The following is a 12,009-nucleotide window of genomic DNA, read 5'->3' on the forward strand; positions in this document are numbered from 1 at the left end:
GTGTGATTGTAGCTTGACTGTATGGCAGCAATTGCTGTCTCTTCTTGGGTACTACAGGGAGATAGAGTCCCCCCAAAGGTAAAAGGGGGAATAAAAAACAACAAAACCGCAACAGCAAAAATTAAGAAACAAGAAAAAAAAAACCACGAGATTGGATATTGTCGTCTATAATCGCAGAAATGGGAGAGGAGGGAGAGAAGAAAAAGAAAAAATATCTGTAGCCTAATATGAGTATGATTTTAATATCCTCTCTCAGCTTCTTACCCTCAGGGCCACCTGATCAATTTCAAGCTGCCTCTGTTGGTTGTTATACTGTAGCTCAGGAGTTCATTTTCGGCCTGTTTTGTTTGTAAACTTTCACACCCTTTGCTCTGGCCTTTTCCCTATTAATACACAGTTCAGAGCTGGCTGCTGGGCTGCCTGTTTCTGCAAATGCTGAGAGTATCTGTGTGCATGCATGGCAGAAGAACCCACCAGTGGTGGGCTGGGGGGGATGTCCACTCACTTAGGCACCCCATCTAGTCACCAGAATGGAGGTGCACAAACAGTGGGGGTGCCAATGAACAGATACCAAAAAAAAAAAAAAAAAAATCAGAACAAAGCAAAACTGACAAAGTATTTTGTCCACCTTTGCTCCGAGGTTCCCACAACGTAATTCCATGATGAATCTGCTTGCTCCCCCACTTGGTCTTGCCGTTGAGTCTCGCCCTAGTTGTCGACTCTGGGCCTCCGAGCCCGGCAAATTCTAAAGTACGAGATTTCTTAACTTCCGCTAGACATTCCACTAGCTATAAACCTTCAAACTTTTTCAGTATTCCTAGATATGTGGTTCAGAGTTTTGGAGCTCTGCCCTGAACCCACTTCGTCTGGTATTCCGGGGTATTGATGATGCACCTCTACCCTATCCAAGGACACACATTTCAAAGAACAGTACAAACAACGTCTAACCAAAAGAATTTGTTGATCTGACCTGGGCCTTGCCTTCTGCACCCAAATATTCATCTTATTTTTTACCCTCTATCAACTGACCCAACTGCATACAACAAAAGCTAGTCATGGAACGTGGTGGCTCCACAGGATAAGTACTGGGCTAAGAACCACAGGTCTGCAGTCGATGAGGCTTTCTGTTCCCATCAAAAAAAGATTTAAAGCCTTGGAAACCCCATACAGGGTCACTATGAGTCAAAACCAATTCCATGGCACTTAACAACAACAGCTAGCAATTGGAGCGCAGTAGAACTAACTGTATGATAAGCAACGGGCTGTGGACCATAATGTCAGCAGTTTCACCCTCTCAGCAGCTCCACAAGAGAAATATGAGGCTTTCTGCTCCTGCAAAGATGTACAGTCCAGCTCTGGAAACTCTACACAGGGTCACCATGAGTCAGAACCAACTCGACGGAACATAGCAACAGTTACCGATTTACCCTCCCACCCTTGGTAATGAACTATCAAAGAATGTTTCTTTTAGCGTGAAAACCGTTCTTGACTTTTTATAGTAGTAGTCTCATACAATACTTGTCCTTTTCTGATTGACTAGTTTTCCTTAGCACAATGTCCTCCAGGTCCACTCATGTTGTGAGGTGCTTTCCTTAGTATTCCACAGTCTGTGTATCCACTCTTCACTGATGGGCGTTTACGTCGTCGTCTCCATCTTTCTGCTGCTGTGAATGGTGCTGTCACGAACTTGAGTGAGCGCGCATCTCTTCCTGCTGCCTCGCTTATTTCCCCAGGCTATACAGCAAGTAGTGGATCGGTGTTTTTACTGGCAACTTTGTAAGGAAGCACCATACTGTTTTCCATAGTGGTGGTACCACGTTACAGTCCCACCAGCCACGAGGAGCCTTCCAATCTCTCCACACCCTCGCCAGCCTTTGTTTTTTTTCCTGATTTTTAAAACTTTTGTTACGAATGCTGATGCACCCAAATATTTAGAAATCATAAAAGGCGAGGGAAAGAATATATCCCAAAGAGATGAGAACACATGTCCACAAAGAAATGGGTACACGGCTATTTGTCATGACAGCCAAGAATGGAAACTATGGACGTGTTTATTAATTCACTGCTAAATGGGTAAACCAACTGGGGTCTCTCCATACAATGGAAAATTATTTGCTAGAAAGATGAATGAAAAGCATTAATACACACTGCATGTAAATGAACTTTGAACTTTATGCTCAGTGAATAGCCAGTTACCAAAAACCCCATAATGAAACCTCTAGAACCAGCAAATCTGTAGACACAGAAAGTAGATTAGTGGTTTCCTAGGGCTTGAAGGCAGTATGGAATGGGGAGTGACAGTTCCCGGGCACCAGGTGTCTTTCTAGGGTGGTGACAATGTTCTGGAGCTAGACAGTGGCAACGAGGATGGTGCACTAAAAACAAATACTATACTTTTGCGAAAGGGTGAGTTTTATACGTGAATGGTATCTCACTTTTTAGAATGCATACATGTAAAAAAAAAAGGAAGACAAGGATAAAGCAAGCTGCCGACCGAGGCTTTAGTGTGTGAGAAGGCAGCGCTGAAGCCTGACTCAGGATCCTTGGCCCACACAAGCCCTTTCCCTACCTTTACTGACACCTCGCTCAGGACCCCGGCCCACACAAGCCCCTTCCCTACCTTTACTGCTGAGGCTTTCCGCTTCAGGCCACTGTTGTCGCTGCTCCTGTCTGAGTCCGAGTCGCTCTCCATCCTGTCACTGGTGGTTGAAGCAGTCACAGCAGTGACAGCCATGACCCCCCGATTCTCACCGTCCTCGTCGGCGTCACTCCCGCCCACAGGGTCAGCGTTGGGGGCTTCGCTGTCTGAGGAGCTTAAGGGCTGAGGAGTGGACATTGTGTATTATCACCATGTTCTCAGAAGGCACCCCAGAGCACAGTGTCCACTAGCTTTACAGATGGGGGACACTCAGAGCGCGGTGTCCACTAGCTTTACAGATGGGGGACACTCAGACCCGAGAGGGGTTAGGGCACAGGACAGCAGGTTCAGCTCTGCCACGATCGGGCCTGGACCTTGGGCAAACGCCCTGAGTAGAAAGGTGCTGTTTCACAGTACGGCCACATCTAGCGGACAATCTGAGAAAGCACTTTCCTAAATAATTAATGTCAAGAGACAGAGAGACACACAGCTTTTACAAAGATACACTCTACCCGCAGGTAAGTGGGTAAACACTAGGCGGCCTTTCCATACGGTGGCAGTGGCTGTTATGTGCTGTGGAGTTGACTCAGACTCTGCGACCCTGCACGGACTTTCCAAATCCGTAAATCTTTATGGGAGCAGAAAACCTCATCTTTCTCCTGTAGTTTCAAACAGCTAACCTTGAGGTTAATAGCCCGACTCATAAATACTATACCACCAGAGCTCCTTGCGAATCCATACTGTTGTTGTTGTTAAGTGCTGTTGAGTCAGTTCTGACCCATAATGACCCTGTATAGGGTTTCTGAGGAGCGGCTGGTAAGCTTCAACTGCCAACCTTGAGGTTCAACCTGACTTTGCAGTCCAGCACATTAACCACAGCGCCACACCAGGTGTCCTGCCCATCCATATAGAGGACAATGAACAAGTCACTGGCAAGTCTACTCAAGGCAATCCCATAGGTCTAAGTAAAACTGGGTTTTCAGAGGCTTGTTTTTCAGAATTTGATCACCAAGCCTTTCTTCTGAGGTGCCTGTGGGTAAACTAGAACTGCCAGCTATCTGGTCAGCAGTGAAGCATGTTAATTAATCAGTCACAGAAAGAAGTGAAGTCTTGACCCATGACCCATGCTACAACGTGGGTGAACTGGGAAAAGACTGTGCTCAATTCAAGAAGTCAAACACAGAAGGCCACGTGGTGTCTGACTGCACTGATGTCAATGTCCAGAAGAGGCCAGGGCCACACAGAAAGGAACTGGGTCACTGGTGGCTTAGAGCTGCAGTTGAGGAGTTGGGGATCAAGGGCGGGCTTCCCTTGGGGCTGAGGAAATCTTTCTGGAATTGGATGTTGAATGTACACTGTGGTGTAAAATTGTACAAAATGGTCATAAAGCAGTGGATTTTAGGTTATGCAAGTTTCATTGTTATGTAATTGCTATCAAGTCAGTTCTGACTCATCGCAACCCTGTATAGAGTTTCTGAGGAGTAGCTGGTGGATTTGAACAGCCGACCTTGCAGTTCAAACTGACCTCGAGGTCTAGAGCTTATCCTACAGCACCACACTTTAACCTGGAGTGAAACAGACCACAAGAAGGCACTGAGCTAATAGATCCAGCAACACGCAGCCATACTACACAGACCCTCTACACCAAAGATAGAGACCAAATGAAACAGACACTGACGAAAACTCAGACCCCTCAAGTTCAGAGTGCCTGCTGGGAGGAGAAGCTGAGCAGGGATGCTGAAAGAGGAAGACTGAATGGTGATGAACGGCCAGACCCGATGCAGCCATCTTGTGTTTGGCAACAGAAGGTGGCCTGGCAGAGCAGATCCACACAGGTGAAGGAAAAGTGTGATCCTTTCTTTTCCCCACACTTCCCTGGTGACCAGAAATGTGGCCAACTCCCACCCTCATCCACCCCCAGTGCAGTCTCCGCTCTTGGAGAGTTCAGAGCCACGCCAGTGGGAGGCAGGGGACAACTGTGACACTTTGGTGACTGGATTCAGGTGGACTCGGCTCCAGATCTACAGAACCCACAGATTCACCAGACCAGCATGTAACCAGTTACCCTGCCCACAGCTGCCCTAACAGACACTTACACTAGTTCCATCAAGGGTCTCCATGAACCACTTCCAGACTGAGTGCCCTGAACACAAACAGGAACACCATCTAGGGCCAGCAACTCGGCTGTCACGTCCCTCGCACACCCACCCTATGAGCTCCGTGGTCTGCAGGTCCAACAGCTGCACTGCTTTTGTATGATTTTGGGGTTTGTGTTTTATTTGTTTGGTCTCTCCTCTTTTGCCACTCCCCTGAATTTTGTCCTTTCTATCTCCACTTTGGGATCTCCTTATCTTCTTCTGTTTCTCATTTCCTCCCTTTTTCCCCTTTTGCTCATTCTTTACTGCTTTCTCTTTTCATCTTCCCTCTGCCTGATTTTTCTAAGATTTTTTTATTTTTATTTCTTCCTTTTATTTCCTCTCTTATTATTTTTCTCTTCTGCAGTTCCATTTCTATGTCTCTTTTGTCTTTTACTTACATTCTTTGTTCCTGGTTGTTGCTTGTTGTGTTTTTTTAGACTTTCAGCTTTCACAATTTTTTTTTAATTAAAAAAAAAAAAAGTTTAAGCTGTTATTGGGAACTGAGTGATAGTTTACATGAGAGAACATCAGTTTTACACTCAACCTATCATATTTCGTTTCATTGCAATGATTACAATCCCCTCCATGCATCCAACAGTATTTGTTTCTATTCCCTCTGTTTTTTTCCAATGTACCCCAAAGCACTCAGGAATATATAATCATTTAAACAACCAAAGGGCACATTCTGCAAGCCTGCCTCCTGGCCACCAGCACACAGCGTTTCTCTTTCCATGAGTCTAGAGTCCTCAGCTGCTCTATCTCTCCATGTCCTCATCTCTGCCTCCATCTCTGGTGTCGCTGCTTCTCTGGATAAGGTCCCACATTCCGTTCATGCTCTTCTCCCTTGATGGTTCTAGGGTCCTCTATTCCTAGACTGTCAGATTAACTTCTCTCAACTTTTTGTTACAAAACTTCTATATTTACAATTGTGACAGTCACAATTAGTCATGATAACAATCACTCACTACTGAATCATAAGAATCTGATCCCCATCGCCTTTCTCCAGACCCGCATAGACAACATGAAAACTATTCAGTGGTGGACTTGTAAACTAGTCCCTTCGTGCCTTTATAGCCTCCCCATTTTTGGTAGCCAATGTCTAAGTTGCCCATCCCTATCAACCCAGTGTACAAGGATCAGGGGATAGGACTGATCCTTGATATGAAGACTCCTTCCCTCTCAGTTGGTATTTTGAGTTACTACATCCATAAATGTAGGTCAAGTTCTTCAAATTGTAGCAATATACACTTGTTTCCTTTATTAAAAATTGTTTTATCTTCCTCTCGTTGAGTTCTGATCATCAAGTCATCAAAGCTAGCTCAAATGGGTACTATCTATCTGCAAGCTTGAGCATTCTTGTGCGTCTCCTCTCACTTCACATCAGCTGCACGCTTCGCTCTCTTGCTGCTTGTTTTATTTCTTCTTTTTTTTTAGTATTGGCTCTTCTTTTGTTAATTCTGTTTTGTTTTCTTGTGTGTGTGTGGACCCGACAGGAGACAGCAACTATGCTCATACAGCCCAGCCACAACCTGTGCTCCACCCACTAGACAAGCGTCAATACCAGCTCTTATACCACCTGACCAATGACAAACAGCAGCCAACAGCAGCAGAACCCACCCTACATTGTCATGCACAAACGAGAACAGTATACACGCTTCCATTCTCTAACTACACCCACAGGAGACAGTTGGTGAGGGCACATAAACACATCAGCATACAGTCATCAATTAAATGCAAATACAACAACCCCCAAATGTCCTGGAGACAACAGACAATGTTAGCTCACATGAAGAAACAAGAGAATGGCTCAAACAAATGACCAAGATGCAGAGTCAGAAAACATTTCTGAGGAAGAAAAGGTCACAGAACTAACTGGAAAAAAAAAAAGAATGAAGAATGATTATTTAGGTACCTTCAAAGGATTGACACAAAGACTGAGGAAAACAAGGAGAACATAGAAAAAAATTAGAAGAATTCAGGAAAACACCACATAAAAAGAACAAACATAAAATAAATGCAAGTTTTGAGACAATACCAAATCTGCAATGAGAAATCCGGAAGATCAAAACTAAGATTTCAGAAATGAACAATACGTTGAAAAGGCAAAGGAGTAAATCAACAGCAGTGGAAGCCCAAATTAATGAAAAAATCTGAAGAAAAGCTACAAATTATGTGGAACACTAGAAAGAAGAACAACTTCTGGGTGACTAGAATTCTAGAACGGGAAGAGACAATAAAAAGAACAGAGAAAAATCGTCGAAGAGTTGTTGGAAGAAAACTTCCCTAACATCAAGAAAGATAAGAAGATAAACATACAAGAAACGGAATAAACCCCAAACAGAAAAGATCACCAAAGAAAATCACCAGGACTTAATCATAATCACATTTTCAAAAACCAAAGACAAGGAAAGAATCCTGAACTCAGCTCGGGAAAAACAATGACCTTTTATAAAGCATAACTAATAAGGTTAAGTTTTGATTTCTCAGAAACCACGCAGGCAAGAAGACAATGAGATACACATACAAACTGCTGAAAGAAAAAAACTGCCAATCAAGAATCATATACCCAGTGTGCTAAGTCTGAGCACATTCAATAGACTCCTGTTAACTTGCATTGAGAGCTGGTTAACCAGCAGTTAACCAGAAGTATGATGAGACCTGGGGACACCTGGGCCCAGGGGCAGGGACCTGGCCCCAGAGGACTAGAGCGGATTGTGAAGCATCCAGCTGAGAAGAAGTAATGGGAGATGCACAAGAACACTCACACTTGCAGATAGTACCCATATGACCTGGCATCAATGGCTGGATGATCAGAACACGACTAGAGGAAGTAAGAAGAGGAAAAAAAAAAAAAGAGTAACCCAGGACAATTAGAACTTGAGCTATGCTTGTGGATACAGTATGACAAAGGAGCCAACAAATCAGTCCCACCCCCTTGGTACACAGGGTCAACAAGGATGGGGAACTTAAGACATTGGCTACCCAAAATGGGGGAGATACAAAGGCAAGAAGTGACTGTCTTATAAGCTTTCAATAGGGAACCTAGTTCCAGAGGATACGGGAAAGGTAGAATCTCCACTGAGTTGTTTCCAACATGTCTGGATGGGGTTGATAAAAGGTGAGGGGGACAGGACTCCTGTGGTTCAATAGGGAATGACTGCTATCAGGTCTAACAGTAAGTGTTAGAGAGGTAAAGGTAACAAAAAGGAGAGAAGTGGCTGATTTTGCAGTCCAGAAGCGGAGATCTCTGGAACCATCAAGGGAAAAAAGAGAAGTGTGGGACCCTGTCCAGGGAGGCAGTGACACCAGGGATGAAGGCAGAGACGATGGCGTGGAGAGAAGGAGCGGCTGGGGACTCTGGACTCAGGGAAGGAAAAGGTCAGTGTGCTGGCGGCTGGGGGGGCAGGTGTGTGGGGTGTACCCTTTGGTTGTTTGATGATGCATGCAGGGGACTGTAATCATTGCAATGAAATGAAATACATACGAATGCAAAGATAATGTTCTCCCATGTAAACTAACACATAATTCACAATAAAAACTTTTTTTAAAATTTAACAAAGAATCATATACCCAGCAAAGTTGTCCCTCAAATATGATGGCAAAATTAGGACATTTCCTGATAAAGAGAAATGAAAGGCATTTGTAATGACGAGACCGACTTTAAAAAAATTCTAATGGGTGTTCTTTGGACTGAGAACCTGAGGTTATCTATCACCTACAATAATCTCCCCCAGAATTCAGTCCAGATATACAAGTATTTAAAGTAAACAACTCTACAAAACTGGAAATAGGGAGCCAGGTCATCAACGTATAATGAAGTCTACTACAAAGCAAAAAGAGGGAACAGTGTAGATACAGAACTTCCAAGTGACTAGGAAGTCAAGTAGATTTCAAACAAAAGACTGTTTTAAATAAGGAAAAATCTAATAAATTACAGATTATCTGTAATTTACTCTGAAAATTAATACATCTACACCTCAAAATAAAAGAGGAAAAGCAGAAAGATCTAGTAAACATGAATACAATAGAAATGAAAATGAAAAGAAAAACCACAAAATTAACTCAGCGCAGACAATTATGTGAACAAAGAAACCAGCAAACAACCTGAGATCACCACCACCCAGAACGCAATCCAGAAACAGATTTAAGGCAAAGCAATTTACATACAAAAAGTAAGACTGAAAATAGGGAACCAGAGATATCAATTCACAATGAAGTTCTATATCTACACAAAAGAGGGAACAGTGTAGATATAGAACTGCCAAGTGGCAAAGAAGGAGATTTCAAGGTAAAACAGACTGTTTTAAATATGGAAAATTTTAATAAATTACAAGGTAACCTATAATTTACCCTGAAGATTAATACACCTACAGATCAAAATTTTAATAAAAGAAGACAATCAGAAAGGTTCAGTAAACATTGTTGTTGTGGTTGTCAGGTGCCATCGAGTCGGAACCGACTCATAGCGACCCCATGCACAGCAGAACGAAACAATGTCCCATCCTGGGCCAACCTCACTACCGCTGCCACCCCCGAGTCCATCAATGATGCGGTCTTCCTCTTTTTCTCTGACCCTCCACCCTACCCAGCATGACATCCTTCTCCAATGATTGTTTCTTCCTGACTACATGTCCAAAGTAGGAGAGACGAAGCTTAGCCATCCTGGCCTCCAAGGAGCACTCTGGCTGCACTTCTTCCAAAACAGATCTATTGGTTCTTTTGGCAGTCCATGGCACCCTCAGTATTCTCCTCCAACACCACAACTCAAAGGCATCAATTCTTCTACGATCCTCCTTATTCACTGTCCAGCTTTCGCATCCATATGAGGCTATTGAAAACACAATGGCCTGGGACAGGCGCACCCTAGTCCTCAAGCTGACATCTCTGCTCTTCAATACTTTAAAAAGTTCCTGTGCAGCAGATTTGCCCAGTGCAATACGTCGTCTGATCTCTTGACTGCTACTTCCGCGAGTGTTGACAGTTGATCCAAGAAGAATGAAGTCCTTGACAACTTCAATCTTTTCTCCATTGATAAGAATGTTGTTTATTGGTCCAGTGGTGAGGATTTTTGTTTTCTTGACATTGAGATGTAATCCATATCGAAGGCTGTGCTCTTTAATCTTCATAAGTAAATGTTTCAAGCCCTCTTCACTTTCAGCGATCAAGGTTGTATCATCTGCATATCGCAGGTTGTTAATGAGTCTTCCTCCAATCCTGATGCCACGTTTTTCTTCATAGAACCCAGCTTCTCGTATTATTTGCTCAGCATACAGTAAACATTAACACAACAGAAATGTAAATGAAAAGGAATCACACTAACAACAGCACAGAAAATTATGTGGAACAAAGAAACCAGCAGCCCCACAAAACAATCACCCAGCAAAATGACAGCAATCAATTCCTACTTCATCGATAATTACTCTGAATGTAAATAGATTAAATGTTAACAGTCAAGAGACAGAAAGAGCAGAACGGATACGAACACAGGTCTACCAGAGACACATCAAAAGGATGCAGACAGCCTAAATGTTCACCATCAAAAACCTGGTTAAACTAACTTAAGCATTCCCTAAGAATAACAATGAATCTGAGAAACACCTCACAACATGGATGAACCCAGAGGACAGTATGCTGAGTGATATTAGTCAATCACAAAAGGGCAAATACTGCTAAGACCATTGTTCATTTAGATGAAACAAGGAATGACTGGTTGAAGGTAAAGCTGATGATTTCCTCTGCTAACCTTCACTCAATCCACAGTAAAAAGTTAAAAAGAAAGTGAATAAGGGATTGCAATCATTGTAATGAAGCAAAGTATGTTTGCTGAATGTAAACCTGATGATCTACTCTGTAAACCTTCACTGGAGTCACAATAAAAAATTAAAAAATAAACAAGGCACTGAGTCTCAGTGAGAATCCAGCAGGAGCCAACTGAAACAGGGTGAGGAGCATGGTGAGGGAATAAAGACACACGTGCACGGAGTGTTTGCAAAATCCACACAAGAGAGGAATGCAGACGAGAGTGAGGCCCTGCAGCTGGACAGCCGGAAGGGGAGAGGTCCTGGCTCAGGACTGGCCAGATGCTGCAGACAGACACAAAAGAGACCAGGAATGGAGGATGGAAGAGCTGGGCATCTGTGGGACAGAGGGGGAGCAGAAGGGACTCGGCCCACCACCCACATTCGCACTGTTAAAAGCCTGTTCAAAAGTCGCACAAACTCAGGCTCACAGTCCCTGTGGAGAATGTCAAGGTTTGGCACCAAGTGCATTTTGTCTCTGCAAGGGTTAGGCCCCGCAATAGGGTCCTGCTGGGTAATTTCTGACAAGACTAACACGGATGATCTGAGCTGAGCAGGGGAGAATCAGGCGAGTTGCATCACACGTGCCCTCTGCTCGAGTCACCTCCCTGTCTGGTGCATCCCTGGGTGGTGCAGAAGGAGGATGTAACCTGGTGTCCTGCAGGGGTTTGAGGAGCCTGGCCCATGAGGTCAGTCACTAACCCGATCCTGAAAACCCTGCACTGACCAGTGGTTTCAGATGTGGACTACCAGATCTTTTTCCCTAGTTTGTGTTAGTCTGGAAGTTCTGCTGAAAGTGATCCACGATGGGTGAGCTTGCTGGCATTTGAAGTACCAGTGTCATCACTTCCAGAATCACAGCAACACACAAGCCACCACAAGCTGACAATATGACAGATATCAACAACACTGGAACATGAACAACGAAGGCAACTCCTACAGCAACAACCAGCTCTCAAGCATCTCTCCACTGTTAGCCCCCCCGACTCATGGAGGTCCCTGACTCACAGCAACCCCAGGTCCAGAGGCACAAAACGCTGCCCAGTCCTGCCACCCATGATTGCTTGTGAACTGGACTATTGGGATTCATGGTGTTTTCAATGGCTGATTTCCTGAAATACATCACCAGGCCTTTCTTCCTAGTTCTTATGAATATTCTTAAGGAGCTCTGGTAGCGTAGTGGTTACGAATTGGGCTGTGAACCTTAAGGCCAGCGGTTCGAAACTACCAGCCGCTCCGCAGGAGAAAGTTGAGGCTTTCTACTCCCATAAGGATTTACACCCTCGGAAACCCTGTACAGGGTCGCTATGGGTCAGAACCGACTCTAAGGCACTTAACAACAACAACATGTATATTCTTATGCATATGTAAGACTAACTTGGGAATCTTGTGAACCTGTAAATTCTGGTTTAGTCTATCTGGGGTCAAGAGTCCT

General features: G+C 44.0%; 1 protein-coding gene across 1 annotated transcript in view; it reads right to left on the minus strand.

The window, feature by feature from the left end:
* Nucleotides 1-12,009, minus strand: part of LOC102812683 (hepatoma-derived growth factor-related protein 2-like) — a 32,121-nt gene that overhangs the window by 8,307 nt on the left and 11,805 nt on the right. Inside the window, exon 4 of the mRNA XM_006868924.1 lies at nt 2,621-2,821. Coding sequence (XP_006868986.1) covers nt 2,621-2,821 — 201 coding nt within the window. The remainder of the gene's footprint in view (nt 1-2,620; nt 2,822-12,009) is intronic.

Source organism: Chrysochloris asiatica, unplaced genomic scaffold (assembly GCF_000296735.1).
Source record: "Chrysochloris asiatica unplaced genomic scaffold, ChrAsi1.0 scaffold00125, whole genome shotgun sequence".
Lineage (NCBI taxonomy): Eukaryota > Metazoa > Chordata > Mammalia > Afrosoricida > Chrysochloridae > Chrysochloris > Chrysochloris asiatica.